The 16,063-nt window shown below is 38.9% G+C and overlaps 2 protein-coding genes and 1 pseudogene across 2 annotated transcripts; 1 reads left to right on the top strand and 2 right to left on the bottom strand.

Annotated features, from left to right (window-relative positions):
* Positions 1–512: 512 nt before the first annotated feature.
* On the top strand, positions 513–3,241 carry LOC115663142 (heptahelical transmembrane protein ADIPOR1-like; annotated as a pseudogene).
* Positions 3,242–6,656: 3,415 nt separating this feature from the next.
* Positions 6,657–11,229, bottom strand: LOC115668132 (receptor-like protein 13). Its single transcript, XM_056306594.1, has 3 exons — positions 11,130–11,229; positions 10,408–10,623; positions 6,657–8,785 (listed from the first exon to the last, which is right to left on the bottom strand). Exons 1-3 carry the CDS (start codon positions 11,227–11,229, stop codon positions 6,657–6,659), a joined length of 2,445 nt encoding a protein of 814 aa, XP_056162569.1.
* A 641-nt stretch (positions 11,230–11,870) lies between these two features.
* LOC130136554 (receptor-like protein 9a) lies at positions 11,871–14,237 on the bottom strand. Its single transcript, XM_056306577.1, has 3 exons — positions 13,796–14,237; positions 12,453–12,584; positions 11,871–12,382 (listed from the first exon to the last, which is right to left on the bottom strand). Exons 1-3 carry the CDS (start codon positions 14,232–14,234, stop codon positions 12,183–12,185), a joined length of 771 nt encoding a protein of 256 aa, XP_056162552.1. The 5' UTR covers positions 14,235–14,237; the 3' UTR covers positions 11,871–12,182.
* Positions 14,238–16,063: the final 1,826 nt, after the last annotated feature.

The following is a 16,063-nucleotide window of genomic DNA, read 5'->3' as shown; positions in this document are numbered from 1 at the left end:
TGTCGTGAAATATATAAGTAAATTGATAGAGTTTTGTCTTGATAGTTAAAGTTAAGAACCTCGATTTTTTTTTTTGTCAATTCTAGCGAAAGACATTTCGATTTTCAAAATATCGTCACCACATAACATGCATAGCGTTGAAAATTTTTAAATTTCTGTTATTTGATTTCTTAACAAATACCCAATATAACTCGCTAATAAAAACCTTTTTCGCAAAATAAAACTAAATCTTGAACTTAGAAAATAAAGGCCTTAACGATTTCGTCATCGTCTTCTCCGTTCGGCCTATCAATAAAACCAAGGCCTCCTCTTGAGTTCTCCATAAAAAAGGACAAAGCCACAGCGAGACCACCAGCGAAAGAGGAGGAGGAGGAGATGGAGAAGGGGAAAAGGAGTGATGGCAATATGGGGGAGACAATGGGCCATCCATTTTCACCGACGATTCTACTTCTCATGCCGCTCCCACTGCTTGAACGTCCACCTGCTGCTGCGGATGGACTACGTCGGCATCACGGTACGCTCTGGTGTCGTTCCGGGAGCTGCTGGAGTACACAAAGGACAATGAGTTCATCCTCCGCCACTACTGCGCCAACCGGCCCCTCCTTGAGGCCGCCCTCAGCTTGTTCCGCTGGCACAACGAGACGCCCAACGTTTGGACGTGAGGATGACTGATGATGTGTTTTTAGTTCGATTTGTTTTTTTTTCATGCGAGGCCATCTTTGCTCATATTTTCTTCTTCGGTTCATTTTTATCTCTTTTTTTTTTCTTTGTGATTTGTGGTGATCTCTTTTGCGTCCTCTGTGTGATGGGGGAGCAGGTATTTGATTGGGTTTCTGGTGTTTCTGGGATTGACGGTGGCCAATTTTGTGGACGTGCCTCAGGTTGCTGATCTTCTCGGCCTATTCCCAAGGTGTGTTTTGTATCATTCAGTCCTATACTAGCATGCACATTTTAGTGAGTTCTGATCTATCGATGTTTGCATTTAGCAACTCGTCCCAACTCGACGATATCGGATGGAACCCATAATTTCTAGTGAGGAATTTGTCAGTAGTAGCTCGATCTGTGTTGACTATCATAGCTCGTTTTTACTGTCTGAAGTGTAATCTAAGATGAGGCTCGTAGGTGCAAGTTGTAACTCACTGGAGAGCTTGCTAAATTGCTCATTTGGTGAAGATGTTTGAATTACCCTGTTTTGATCAAATCCTCCATAACCAGCTTAAAATCGTCGAATTTCAAGTCACAATGCTTAGATTTTTCTACCTGCTTTATTAGCAGAACGGCGCTTTTAGTACGTACAAGTCAATGTAGTATTGTGGTATTCATGGCTTGTTACCATACTGAGCAATCGGCCATGTTCATTAGCCAACCCTTCTTGCAACCGGCAACCGGCAACCAAAATTGCCATTTAAAACCTTCATTTTCTTGTGGTGCTGTATCGAAATCGCAGGTGCCACAGAGGAATAACTCGTGTTTGTGACATTAAGGGCAGGCACATAAAATAAAATTTAAACTCAGAAATTTTGTTTCATAGGAATATGCAAGGGTCGTGCTCGTCATTTTCATTGCTGCTTAAATTTCAGGAGTAGTAGCCTGACAGTCAAGACAGTCTTGCTCAAATAGCAAGTGCAAAATTAAGATGGATAACAAGGGTCATCAGCGATTACTTATCATGATGGATCAAAGTATTAATAGAAATTTCTGTTCTTTTCAGAAAGAAATAAAAGATCGAACCCATCGGAAAATCTCTCTCTGTTCTTGGTAATACAACATGCATTCAGTCAAACCATCAATGGATAATCATTTTCCACGCAAGTAGCACTGTGTGTGTCTAGAAAAAGTTCACACACGGTGGACCTTGCAATAAACTATTGCAGAATGCTCTGAATGTTGATTGCTGATAAGATTTTCTGAACGAAATCATAATGGTAAATAGCTTTTATAGTGAAGAGTAGTACACTGGTTGTCAAATTGAATTTGAAAGTATCAGCTTAGGCAGGCTTGATAGTTATTCAGTTAGTGCTCTGCCCATTCACTTTCACCGTTTTGGCCTATTCTCTCCCTTCGGCAGACAGGATCGAACCATTTTCTATATATTATGATCTAAAGATTGGACTCCGACTAGTATACCATAGATTATGTAATGGCTTGATATGCAAACCCACTTGTGCAGGTCAAACTCTACTAGTGCAGGAAATAATATCTCTTACTCAAAGGAATTGCTTTTGGTGAGTGGCGCGCCAACGATGTTTCATTCGACTTACGAAAAGAATAATCTCTTTAGAAGTCTACAGATGTATCTAACACAATATAGTTTTCAGGGTACAAATTCTTTGGTGAACTTGAATCAGATAACAGAAGAAGATTTGAAGATTGCTTCACTCTAACCAGCCGCAACACAGTGGCCGTTCTTTGTCTTCTTAGGCGGATCCATGTTCTGCCTCCTCTCAAGCAGCATTTGCCACCTTTTCTCATGCCACTCACACTGCTTGAACATCCAGCTGCTGCGGATGGACTACGTCGGCATCACGGTCATGATCATCACCTCTCTCTGCCCCCCAATCTACTATATTTTCCAGTGCGAGCCCATTGGCAACTGATCTACCTTAGCGGAATAACAGCAATGGGGATGTTCACTGTCGTGACACTGCTTGCCCCTTCTCTTTCTTCTCGGAAATTCCAAGCATTTCGGGCGATGCTCTCCATGGGGTTTTTGGGCATCGCTCCTGCGATTCATGCCTGTATTGTGAATTGCAGCAGTCCCCAACGCCCGATCACGCTTGCTTATGAGTTGGCCATGGCACTGTCTTACATTACAGGTACTTTGTTTTATGTCAGCAGGATTCCTGAGAGACTAAAACCGGGTTCGTTCGACCTTGCTGGTCACAGCCATAAGATATTTCACGTTTTTGTGATCATGGGTGCCTTGGCTCATTATGGCGCTACTCTGTTGCTCTTACAGTGGTGAGATAGAATTGGGTGCTACAGAACTGTGTAACAGTACAAAAATTAGTCAAAACTCGATTCATTTCGATTGAACCGAGTGCAAACGATTTGATGGAGTTTCATGTTATTATGTTAGTGCGTGTACACCCCAAATCAAAAAGCCTCAAGGAGAGATGGCGTTCCATGACAGAGGAGATGCCTCCATTTATAAAGAAGTGGAATGCTCATTGTATTTGTTATATTTTTCTCATTTTCCATGGATGATTTGATTTACAATGTGATCATATTCGGGTGATAACCATTTTTGCTTTCATCTTATTCTGAGCTGTTTGTGAGTAGTTGCTCTATAATTTTGGTTAGACCACTATTACGTTTTTTTTTTTGGCTAAAGAATGCTACCACCACCACCATGAGAAAAGTTTTTTAAGCGCTATATCGTCCTCTGTACGACAGAAAAAAGCTAGCGCAGGAGGATGGTGAATTCTCTGTGTGGTGAATTTTAAGAAGATAAATTATGACCCGATACAACATATAGAACTACTAAGAGTCTACCTAATAGGCTTCGGGAAGAAGCAACAGATGTATGCAAATAGAAATTGCAGACGTGGAACTTGCTTTAGCCCATTTGCAATCTCTGCATCCATCAAAGTTCTGCCATTAAAAAAGTTTGTTGAAAGAAGCGCGAGATATGAAAAATTTGGAAGTCCGAGAAGGAGGCGTTGTTAGGAAGGAAAAAAAGACTCTCAGACGATGTAATATCCACCTTCAGCGAAGCTTCATTCTGGCAGTAATGCTGCTTACTCTCGAAGAAGAATCAGATAAGTATTGGCAAAGTCAGTTGACGGCCGATCTGGCTTCGGAAAAATCAGCCACTTCAATGGTAGTGTTAAGAGTCATGAAAAAGAAGGCGGTTAGATATACTAGCGTACCTTAGAGATTCTCAAGGAAAATCAGAAAAGCACTCGTCAATCTGTGATGACAAGTCACAGCCATAGCTATGAATTATTATTCTTCATGGTTATTGTATCTGTGACCACAGTGATCTTTCCTTCAGTTCACAACCAAAAGAAAATCTGGTGATACTTCACATCCAAATTTAAAAGAAAAGACAGACAACATGACAGATCCAAGGGTTCAACATGCATAGTGGAGACTCGAGATGTTCAAATGCTTGCAAGCACGAGCTCTGCTAAGGAAACAATCGGATATCCTTACAAACAAAATTTAACACGTTGAGATAGGAGTTGAAGTAGAGAAAAATAACGACCCCACCAAATGCCACCACGTATGATCCGGCGAAACTCCATAAGAAGGTTTCTTTTCAGGACTCATCATCTTTGCCTATGTCAACAGTTGACAGAGTCCACCCACGGACTGTCATTTGAGCTTTTATAACTTATTAACGGTGGTCCACAGAGAAGAGGGTTACTTTCATAAATTGCTTGATCGAAAGTTGATTTGATTTTTTTCTGTCTGTTGTCTTGCCTAACAAGTTGTTGTGAGCAAAGCTAAAAAGTGAAAGTGCGCATAGCTCTCTCACTTGCGGAGGAATCAGATCAGTTAACTTGTTGAAAGAAAGGTCCAAGCTCTCTATATTCCTTCAATTGGAGAATTTTTCTAGAATTGATCTCGTCGAATGATTATGCGACAGATTTAAGACATATATTTCGTTCAAATAATCGATTTTAGAGGAATAAAGCCCATCAAATTATTGTGCAAGAGATCCATTCCAGGCAGATATTCTAGAAAGTTGCACTTTTAATATTTCAATCTACTCTCTGACACGAAGGTCGCTTTCTCCTAGTTCATCCGAAAAAGCATCTGTACCGCTACCATCATAAAAAAATTATAAGCCAAGTTTTCCCTCGTACTAGTAGCGCTGCCATACTCAGCGGTTTCACTCAAAGTATCGAATGTGCTATTAGATACCCCACCATTTCCAAATTGAAAATCTTAAAAACAAGAAGGAACTTCTCTAGAAAGGCCTATATAAGAGAGATCCAATATGCTCATCTTGGTCAACTGACAAAGAGCTAGAGGAATTGAACCTTAAAAGTGGTTTCCTTTCAGTAGAAGAAACAGATCCAGTTGAGCATCTCACCTGTCAATGCATTTTTCGTAGAGACGATGGACGGAGCTCTAGGAAGAAACTAAGGAAAAAGCCTAGTGAGCTCAACTCTTTGTAGATGCAAGAACCTCATAAATGTAATATTGGCACGGTAGGGTATATTTGGACCGAAATTTGTTAGTCCAAAGGTATAAAAAACGAGAGGATTCAATTTGCAAAAGCTCAATAATAAAAGACCACCCATAAGTTTCCGACAACGTTAGAAATTCCAAAAGTTGAATATCTCCAATCTAGTTTGGTATTGGTCTGGACAAGAAATTATCGCTTAAATCCAAAATCCTTGAGTCTGAGCTATCCCAAATGCCAAGTGATATATCCCAATGAATTGATTGTCGTCCAGATACAAATATTTCAACCTTATAAAGTTAGTAGTTATTGGTAGCATTCGGCCACGCAACTTCTCGCCTAACCATTTTAGTATAGATAGTGTGACACAACCTATGGCCAGTGGCTCTGGCATCTCCCTCGGGAAGCTGTTATTTGACAGATCTAATGTCGACAACAATTTCATATCGCCTACAGATGGATAGATTCTAACTCCTATCGAGTCCCTTGACAGGTTTAGGTACTGCAAATTCAAAAGGATGGAATCAATCTAAGATGGAAGCGCTCCTTCGATGCTATTGGCAAATGCATTAAACCAACACATATTCACAAGATTTGACTAAGATGGCCAATGAAAAACACCCGGCAAGTTGTTTCCAGTGAGTTTTAACTCGACGAGATTCACCTTATTTTGCAATAACCAATCTCAACACCACCGAACTCCACATGCACAGCACTAGCAAAGAGCACCTCATGTTTTTTTGTTGAACTGTTGCATTGCGTCATTGCCTGATTCAGTATCCGTTATATTTGTAGCTCAGCATTATGTTCTCTGTTTTTTTTAAGATGGCTATTAATTGAGCTTGACCCATATTTCTTTTGGATAAAAGGTGTGACTAGGTTGACCCTTGACTAATATTCTATGTTGGTTTAGTTTGAACACGACATCAAGGTGATGGGAAAAGAAATGCTGGCACAATCATTGATCCTGATACATATGTAGAAGACAGTCGCTCTTAAATTTCTGCCAGTAGAGTCGAACTTATCCTCTAAGCAATTTTGCATTAAGTATTGGATAAGCTTCGTTCTCTTGCTATAAATCTTCATCAAGCAGTGACCATAAAGGTGGGCCCGAGCTGCATAACAGTGGTCCTACAATGCATGCCTTTGTCGTCAAATAGGAGCAATTCCCCGCGCCCAATCCTTTATGTTAGTAGGATCTTGTCTTGATACGCTAAAACCCAGTTGGTTCGATGTTGCTGGTTGCAACCATCAGATATTTCACATCTTGGGTAACGTGTACAGGAATTTGTTAATGTTGGATTCATTTTGGTTGTGAAGTGAACTATCCTCTCTCAATTGACAACCAAATCAATTCTCCTAGTATTCAAATTAGCAGGACAAGGAATACAATATGAACACCCTAGGAGCCAAGCGTTCCCAATCCATAATAAAGACTCAAATGCTTACAATCCTATTAAATAAAGGTTCTCCACTGTTTCATCATATTTTTCAATCACAATAATTAGAAGAACAATATCTAATGGGGAAACGATGGGATAATCTTACGAACAAGCTCGAACAGCACGCACTGATAGTACGAGTTTAGGCAAAGAAAAAGAACTACCCCAAGGAACGCCACCACATATGATCCTGCAAAACTCCACAAGAAGGCTTCTCTATAAGAGTCATCCTCCCTGGTATGATTACAAGGTGGTTGTGTCCCCTGTTCCTGATCGGAGTCATCACAGCTGGTTAATGGTGCTCCACAAAGAAGAGGGTTACCTTCATAACTTGCTTCACCAAAAGTTCCAAATTGATTTTTTCGATCTGGTATCTTACCTGACAAGTTGTTGTGAGCCACACTAAAATCTGACAGCATGTAAAGCTCTATTAGTTGTGGAGGGATGGGACCGGTTAAGTTGTTGAAGGACAGGTCCAAGCTCTCTATGTTCGTTAACTTGAAAAATGTTTCCGGGACCGTTCCCTTCAAATGATTGTGTGACAAGTTCAATGCTCGAAGTTCACTTAAGTAGCCGACCTTTGGAGGAATAAAGCCAGTCAAATTATTCTGCGAGAGATCCATTCCCGACATGAGTTTTAGAATGTTGCCCTTGTAAGATTCCAACCTACTCTTTGTCTTGAAGTGTACTTCTTCGAATCTCTCTGTATAAGCATATATGCCCCCGTAATACATAGGAAGGAACGAGGTAGCAAATGCCTCCGTAGATACCCCAGCGTTTCCAAATGTCAAATCTTTCAAACAAGAAGGAATTGTTCCAGAAAGATTATTATTGGAAAGATCCACTATGCTCATATTTTTCAACAGACATAGATCCAGAGGGATTGAACCTTCAAAATTGTTTCCTCGTAGTAGAAGAAACTTCAAGTTCCGAAGTGAACCGATCCAGCTAGGGACCTCACCTGACAATACATTATCTCTCAGATCCAACGTGACAATCGATGAAGCTCCTACAAGAAACTTAGGAAAATGCCCAGCAAGCGTGTCATTTGCTAAATGCAAGAACCTCATAACTACAACATTGACACAAGGGGGTATATTCGGCCCAAGGTTGTTACTTGAAAGGTCTAAAAGATTGAGATACCGTAAGTTGCATAAGCTCAACGGTAAAGGACCTCCCAATAAATTACTTGACAGTACAAGCGTGCTCAAGTATTGAATATCTCCAATCCAATTGGGAAGTGTTCCAGATAGGGAATTATTACTTACATCTAAAACTTGCAAGGAGGAGATATTTAATATACCCGGCGATATGTCCCCTGTAAAACGATTGTTGTCCAAATACAAAAATTCCAAGCTTGTCAAGTTAGAATACCTCGGTAGCATTTGGCCTTGCAAATTGTTGCCTGACAGGTTCAATAAGAAAAGTCGCGAACAATTTTTAGCCAATGTCTCTGGTATTTCTCCCGTGAAGCCATTATTCGACAAGTCCAATGTGGACAACAGGTGCATATTGCTCATTGAGGAAGGGATTCCACCTTTCAAATTGTTGTTTGACAGATTCAAATAGCCCGTGATCGGGAGGATAGAACCAATATGAGATGGAAGCTCTCCTTCAATAAAATTAGCAGACACATCGAAAATAAATAAGCTGACAAGATTCAAATTGGAAGGCAGATAAAATGAACCTGACAAATTGTTGCCTCTGAGTACCAACTGTTCTAGATTTACATTGTTGTCCAATAGCCAACTTGGGAAATTTCCTGTCATTCCATTGTGGCTGAGTTGAACACTGCTCAAGTTGTACTGTTTTTTCAGAAAGCTGGGAATTACGCCACTTGCGTCTTTGTTGAGCACACAGTTTGATAAACTAAACGCCTTCAGTTGAAATGAAGGAAACCAAGTGGGCTCTTCTGTATTTACTACCAAACTATTATGGTTGTCCATGAGGTGGAATTCCTCAAGGTTGTAATTATTAGCCAGGGAAGCAAGTGAAAGTGAGCCTTCAAATGCATTCTTAGATAACGCAATATATTCAAGTGACTTGAGATTATAGAGGAGAGGCGAAGGAATGGCCCCGCTAAAATTGTTATATTGAACATCAAGCACACGGAGTGAGGTCAAATTGCTGAAGCACGAAGGAAGAGGACCCCAAAATCCATTATCACCAATAACCAACTCTTCAAGGTTTCTCAATCTGCACAAGCCTGTTGAAATGGACACTGCAACTATGAGTATCGCCACTAAATTGTACTTTGTATGATTAAAACACTCAAGGTCATGGTTTGTGTCGAGAATGGAGGATAGAAAGAGCGTGCAATCTAATATCCAAAAATACAAACAGAAAATTGGTAAGACGGAGCTTTGGAGTGGAGTCGCATCACCACGATGTTTCATTCCACTATTCTTCACATTAAATTAATTACTTCTGGAGTTTGACAAATTTTGAATTGGATCGGAAATGAACTCTAAAGTTGATATTATTCCTAAAATTTATGGGTTAATTGCATGGGCAACCTCTAAATCTTGGCTCCAATTTCGTTATAGTTTCTGAATTTTTTTTTACTAGTTTAATTATGTACTTTTCAAAAACAATGCAATGGGATCCTCCATTTAGTGCAGCGCGAGATCACTGTGTTCTTTTGGCAGACATGCCTGCCAAGTCAGCAGTGGAGGCCCCCCAAACATCATTTGGACTCACAACTCACCACCGCAACTCGCCGCCCTCCACCACCATCCACATTGTCGTCCCGGTTTGCTGTCCATCACTGCCACCTCACTGCTTGTCCATTCCACCCTCCGGGCCATAGATGTGACACGCGTGACCTCAGTTTTGAGCATCACGGCCTCAAAATTGAGGACACGCTTTAGATCTTAGGTCGTCGTAGTTCACACCACACCAAAGGTCGTGCAGGGTCTTCTGGCAGTGGTAATGGCGACGAAGCTTCGTGGTGTGATGATGGGCATGAGCGCCGCGGTGGGTGGAGGCAGCAATAGACATTGGTGCAAAAGATGCCGAGGTTTTTTAAGGCCGAATGAGTTTTTTAATATTGTAATTATTTATTCTATTCTATACATTGTTTATCTTAATGGAAAAACCATTTTTCAAATTAATTAATTTATCCATTATAAGAAATGCTTTCTTTGATTGATTTTATGCATCTTAGTTTACTGATACGAATTTTCAATTTCTTAAATAATTTTCATGGCCTAGTTGAATTTATTAACACTTGCAATCCCTAAAGTTTGACCATCACTGTGGTTTAATATATAAACTGTAAGGATTTTTTGGATTTTGATTCCCGATTAACTTTTGCATTTAATTTTATTATGATTCCAGCACAATAATTGAACCCCTCTAGTATATTGTTATTTTGACTATTTTATCTTCTAAGCAATAACTCCTTACATCTATTATGTTATCACACTATTTTTCAGATTGGCTAGTAAAAAAGATTCACAAATGTAAAAGCATGGAGCCTAAACATCAATATTTAAAGATCAGGGATTAAATTGAAAATGACCAAAATTCTTAGGATCACCGACATCATGATCCCACAATAAAGACATTGAGCATGACATGGGTTTATTTATGGCTTCCATAGACATTTAACTAAATCCTTCCCACTTCGAGCATAAGACAAACAGCTATATGATATCATTTACTTAGATGCAAGTTGTTGGCGCTAAGTTATTTGAAGAAAATGTGTGGCCAAAATATGATCCAAAGGACGTTGAATATAATGCAGTCATGCCTTCTATGTTCAAGACAATCTTATCTTATTTTCTCCTAAGAAGGTGATAAATGAAAGCATTTTCAGAGAAGTACCTTCCAATAACTTTGAAGCATTCAGTCCACAATAACTTATGTCTAAGGCCTTAAGAGATGTTATCCTCGCAATGTCCACGAGGGCATCATTCACCAAATTGTTATCACTAACATGAAGTGCGCGGAGTGAGGTCATATTGCTGAAGCATGAAGGGAGACCCCAAAATCCATTACCACCGATATCCAACTCTTCAAGGTTCCTCAATCCGCACAAGCCTGTTGAAATGGACACTGCAACTATGAGTATCGTCACTAAATTGTACTTTGTATGATTAAAACACTCAAGTTCATGGTTTGTGCCTAGAATGGAGGATAGAAAGAGCATGCAATCTAATACCCAAAAATACAAACAGAAAAATTGGTAAGACGGAGCTTTGGAGTGGAGTCGCATCACCACGATGCTTCATTTCCATTATTCTTCATATTAAATTAATTACTTCTGGAGTTTGACAAATTTTGAATTGGATCGGAAATGAACTCTAAAGTTGATATTATTCCTAAAATTTATGGGTTAATTGCATGGGCAACCTCTAAATCTTGGCTCCATTTTCGTTATAGTTTCTGAATTTTTTTTACTAGTTTAATTATGTACTTTTCAAAAAAATGCAATGGGATCCTTCATTTAGTGCGGCGAAATCACTGTGTTCTTTTGGCGGACATGCACGCCAACTGCCAAGTCAACAGTGGAGGCCCCCCAAACATCATTTGGACTCACAACTCACCACCGCAACTCGCCGCCCTCCACCACCATCCATATTGTCGTCCCAGTTTGCTATCCATCATTGCCACCTCGCTGCTTGTCCATTCCACCCTCCGGGCCATAGATGTGACACACGTGACCTCAGTTTTGAGCATCACGGCCTCAAAATTGAGGACACACTTTAGATCTTAGGTCGTCGTAGTTCACACCAAAGGTCGTGCAGGGTCTTCTGGCGGTGGTAATGGCGACCGAGCTTCGTGGTGTGATGATGGACATGAGTGCCGTAGTGGGCGGAGGCAGCAATAGACATTGGTGCAAAAGATGCCGAGGTTTTTTAAGGCTGAATGAGTTTTTAATATTGTAATTATTTATTCTATTCTATACATTGTTTATCCTAATGGAAAAAACATTTTTCAAATTAATTAATTTATCCATTATAAGAAATGTTTTCTTTGATTGATTTTATGCATCTTAGTTTACTGATACGAATTTTCAGTTTCTTATATAATTTTCATGGCCTAGTTGAATTTATTAACACTTGCAATCCCTGAAGTTTGACCATCACTGTGGTTTAATATGTAAACTGTAAGGATTTTTTGGATTTTGATTCCCGATTAACTTTTGCATTTAATTTTATTATGATTCCAGCACAATATTTGAACACCCCTCTAGTATATTGTTATTTTGACTATTTTTATCTTCTAAGCAATAACTCCTTACATCTATTATGTTATCACACTATTTTTCAGATTGGCTAGTAAAAAAGATTCACAAATGTAAAAGCATGGAGCCTAAACATCAATATTTAAAGATCAGGGATTAAATTGAAAATGACCAAAATTCTTAGGATCACCGACATCATGATCCCACAATAAAGACATTGAGCATGACATGGGTTTATTTATGGCTTCCATAGACATTTAACTAAATCCTTCCCACTTCAAGCATAAGACAAACAACTATATGATATCATTTACTTAGATGCAAGTTGTTGGCGCTAAGTTATTTGAAGAAAATGTGCGGCCAAAATATGATCCAAAGGACGTCGAATATAATGCAGTCATGCCTTCTATGTTCAAGACAATCTTATCTTATTTTCTCCTAAGAAGGTGATAAATGAAAGCATTTTCAGAGAAGTACCTTCCAATAACTTTGAAGCATTTAGTCCACAATCACTTATGTCTAAGGCCTTAAGAGATGTTATCCTCGCAATGTCCGCAGGGGCATCATTCACCAAATCATTACTAGAAAGATCCAGAGTCTCCAGATTCACACCTGTGATTGACAAAAGGTTCTCAAAATCGAACTTTATATATCAAGGCATGATCTTCTATTTTACATGTACCTTCAAGCTGGTTGGAAGACAAATTTTGGGCCTCCATTGAAATTTGCTTGTACAACGAGGGGACTCGTTGTAGATAATTTTCAGATAGATCTAGCCTCTTCAATTTCCTCAGGTGTAGCGTTCCATTTAAATCTGGTTAAGAAACGACTCATGCATATCCGATAGTTAATTAATTCTCTATAGATATCATATGTCTAACTACCTTAAATTTATCGATAATAACTATATGCTCATGATGAGGAGAATTGGTTTATAAGCAGAAACCAGTTGGTTCGACATATTCGAGCATAAAAAAGGTTTATGTCACATGAATTTGTAAACTAATTGAATAAACAAGTAACTTAAATGTCGATCATATGTAGTTAACTAACACTAGTAGACCTGAGAAAATGTACCCTTATTTTATTGTTTGGATACTAGAAAAAGGAATGATCTAGAGAGAAAAGAAAAATAAAGATGCATTATCACTTTATTGTACTTATATATAATTAATTATGTATTTACAATTTGAATTGCATCAAAGGTATATGTGGGAAAGAAAAATGATGTTTGATGAAAGTATTGGTCCCCCTTAGTCCCTCCAAATCCCTTTATATGGGGGATTTAAAAGACACATGACTATACATAATTCCTCCTCATAGCTTCTACTCTTTCTTTTCCTGTCCCTTTCTTTCCCTCTATCCAAACACTACACTACCTTTAAGATCCTTTCTCTTCGCTCTAAATTAATCCCCTCTATCAATCTACTTTTCCTGATTGTTTTATTTTTTATTTTTTGCAAACCTTATCACTCTCGCAATTTGACTTTTAATTATCATGAAATGCTCAAAACATTTCCAAACATGTAAATATTAATACGTAGAATAATATATAGTTCTTTCATAATCTGATGGACGTTGATTTTCTTTTTTCTTATATTGAATCTTGAGAGAAAGTCACAAATAAAAGTATTAAGTAGATTTTAGTCCAGTTCCAAACAAGTGCCCTTCAAGTCAACTTTTTAGGGTGCAAAATGCAAACAAGTCAGACCCTTTATGATGGCAGAAAAGTCGGCATTTGGTAAATCATTGCCTACTGAGCTGATTCTATTTTCGCTCTTCGTACCTATCCTGATTGTGGAGATGAGTCTCCTAATTATTTTATGACATGTGCAATCTACTACTTTAAGAATTGCATCATTTGTGCAATCATGTGTTTGTCATTAATTCACTTAATCCACTTTGTTGTTTGGAGCACCCACGTATGACATTTTTACATTATTCAGAAACGGTAAGTAAACGATTACATAGAGACATAATTGAAAAAAGACAAAAGGAACAAATAGCTGAGAGAGAGATATTCACCTGAGAGAGAATTCCAACGTAAATTCAACACTTGAAGTTCCTCCAGGGGAAGGAATAAAGACGCGTCAATAACCAGCCTAGGCAATTCCCAATAGCGCTTTCCCAATGCGTCCGGGCGTGTCCGGTTCAGATACAATCCAGTCACTCGCGAAACGGTGTTATTGCACTCCACGCGTTCCCAGCCGCAACAGTCACCATTGCCATCGCGCCACGACGGAAGAGAAGACCCATTTGGGTGGGTGAAGGCGGCCTTAATCATGAGCAGTGCATTTCTCTCTTCTTCCAAGCACCCCATGCTTCTTCCACTTCCCATCAATACCAACAGCACCCAAGTCCACATACCCAATAAAAGATACTTCATGTTTATAATGGTGTTTTGTGCGTTTATCTGTTTCTTCTGCTTCACCATGTGCAAACTTGCGAGGGTCATCTGCTTCATTTATACATGCGGAGTCTTTCCATTTTGAGTGATTATTACGGTTGGGCCAATTGCACCAAAAAAACCATCGGCAAACTCAAAGTCTACTGCGGCCAATTCCACGGAACACGTAATTATCGCCGTTGACTTGACCCAGAACTTCTCCAAAAGAGAGATGAAAATTATAAGATGAATGTTATAAATTGATTAAAAAAATGATTATAAGCAGATCGACAAAAAATAAGCCACTAGTGATTTCACCAAAGTTATGAAGGAAATATGCGTTCCCCAAGTATCATTTCTAAAAAACGAGAGATAAATAACAAAAAATCTATGTTATTAATTTTTAGTATAAGTGTTGTTTTGCCAAGAGATATCACATAAACTGGTATTTTTTTGGACTCATTGAAGAAAAAAAAAGACAACTTCGTTTAATTTGATAACATGATCAAAACAATAATGATCAACGTTCAATATATCTTATATTTAACTTGAAGTATCAATGAATGTAAAATTGATTAACTGTCAATAATTTAGAATAATATAGAAAGCATAGTCTTAAGCTCTTATGATGCACGGATATCTTGTTAGTGTTATAAGAATCCACAACAGAAGCAGACCGATTCGGGTTGTTTAAGGCAGATTTAAACAACTTCCACTTGAGCTTTCACTTCCCTCCAACATCGACACGTTCCAAGTCCCCACGCACATGTTCAGTGCAGATGGAGGACGCTTAATTTTCTGCCGGGGACATCTTCAAGTCAAAGATGCGACACATCTTATCCTCCCACGCGGTCATTAAAGCTTGTCATGACCCAGAAATTTTCCAAGGAAAAGTATGCAAACCATTCTTTAAGTTAGTTGACAATTGAGGACATGAAAATGATAGAGAAGAAGGCAGGCACCATAGCTGATTCAATCATCGCGACATAAAACCAATCAAGTTTTTCATGAAAATTGAATGTTCAATGATAATGATGGACTGTAGGAGTGTATGCGGAAATTTATTTAGTTTATTGTGTGGACATGCACTCAATAGATGTGATCAGTTATATTGTGTGCTTCCTATATTGAATCACTTGATTTATTAGTCAGAAGGCATTGATTTTATATCTTCCCGGTCCATGTGCAAAAGGTTTTGGATATCTATTCTACAAATAGGAATAAGTGCACTAGAAAGTGTAATCGAGTTCCTAAACTTTCAAAAAATACAATTAAATTTTAAAATTTGTTAAATTGATGCAATCAAATCTTTCAATTAAACCCATCCAATTTAACTAACGAAAAATGCCGACATGACCTTTGTTCTATTACTTTCTTAAGACAAATGGTATCGATATGGCTTCCACCAAGTGCTACATAAAAAAACTCGAAAATTTAAAAGAAAGAAGGATAACAAGATTTAAAATAAAAATAAAAATAGGATAAAAGGAAAAAGGATAAGAATTGAAAAAATAAAAAGATAAGAATTTAAGGGGGGTAAAAAGGCAAAACCTTGTCGCTCGAGTTTCATGGAGCTCGGCCATAACTGCCAACTCTCGGGCTTCTTCAAGCTTTTGGCCATGGCTACTTGAGTTTCGTCCAGCTTGCAACCATTGCCGCTTCAGCTTCTAGGCTTCTTCAAGTTGGCGGCCATGGCCATTGGAGTTTCGTTGAGCTCGCAGCCATGGCTGCTCGAGATTCGTCAACCTCAGCCATGTCCACTCGAGCTTCTTTGAGCTCCTAGCCATGGGCCATAGCTGCTTGAGTTTTGTCAAGCTCAACCATAAGCACTCCGGGTTTCAAGGTTTTTCAAGCTCGTGGTCATGGCCAATCGAGCTACGTCGAGCTTCACCATGGCCGTGAAAGCT

This window comes from Syzygium oleosum, unplaced genomic scaffold (genome assembly GCF_021117445.2).
Source record: "Syzygium oleosum isolate NSW1041296 unplaced genomic scaffold, Sole_v2.1 Sole_v2.46, whole genome shotgun sequence".
Classification (NCBI taxonomy): Eukaryota; Viridiplantae; Streptophyta; class Magnoliopsida; order Myrtales; family Myrtaceae; genus Syzygium; species Syzygium oleosum.
The sequence above is the reverse complement of the archived record's forward strand: the minus strand, read 5'-3'. Positions and strand labels throughout refer to the sequence as shown.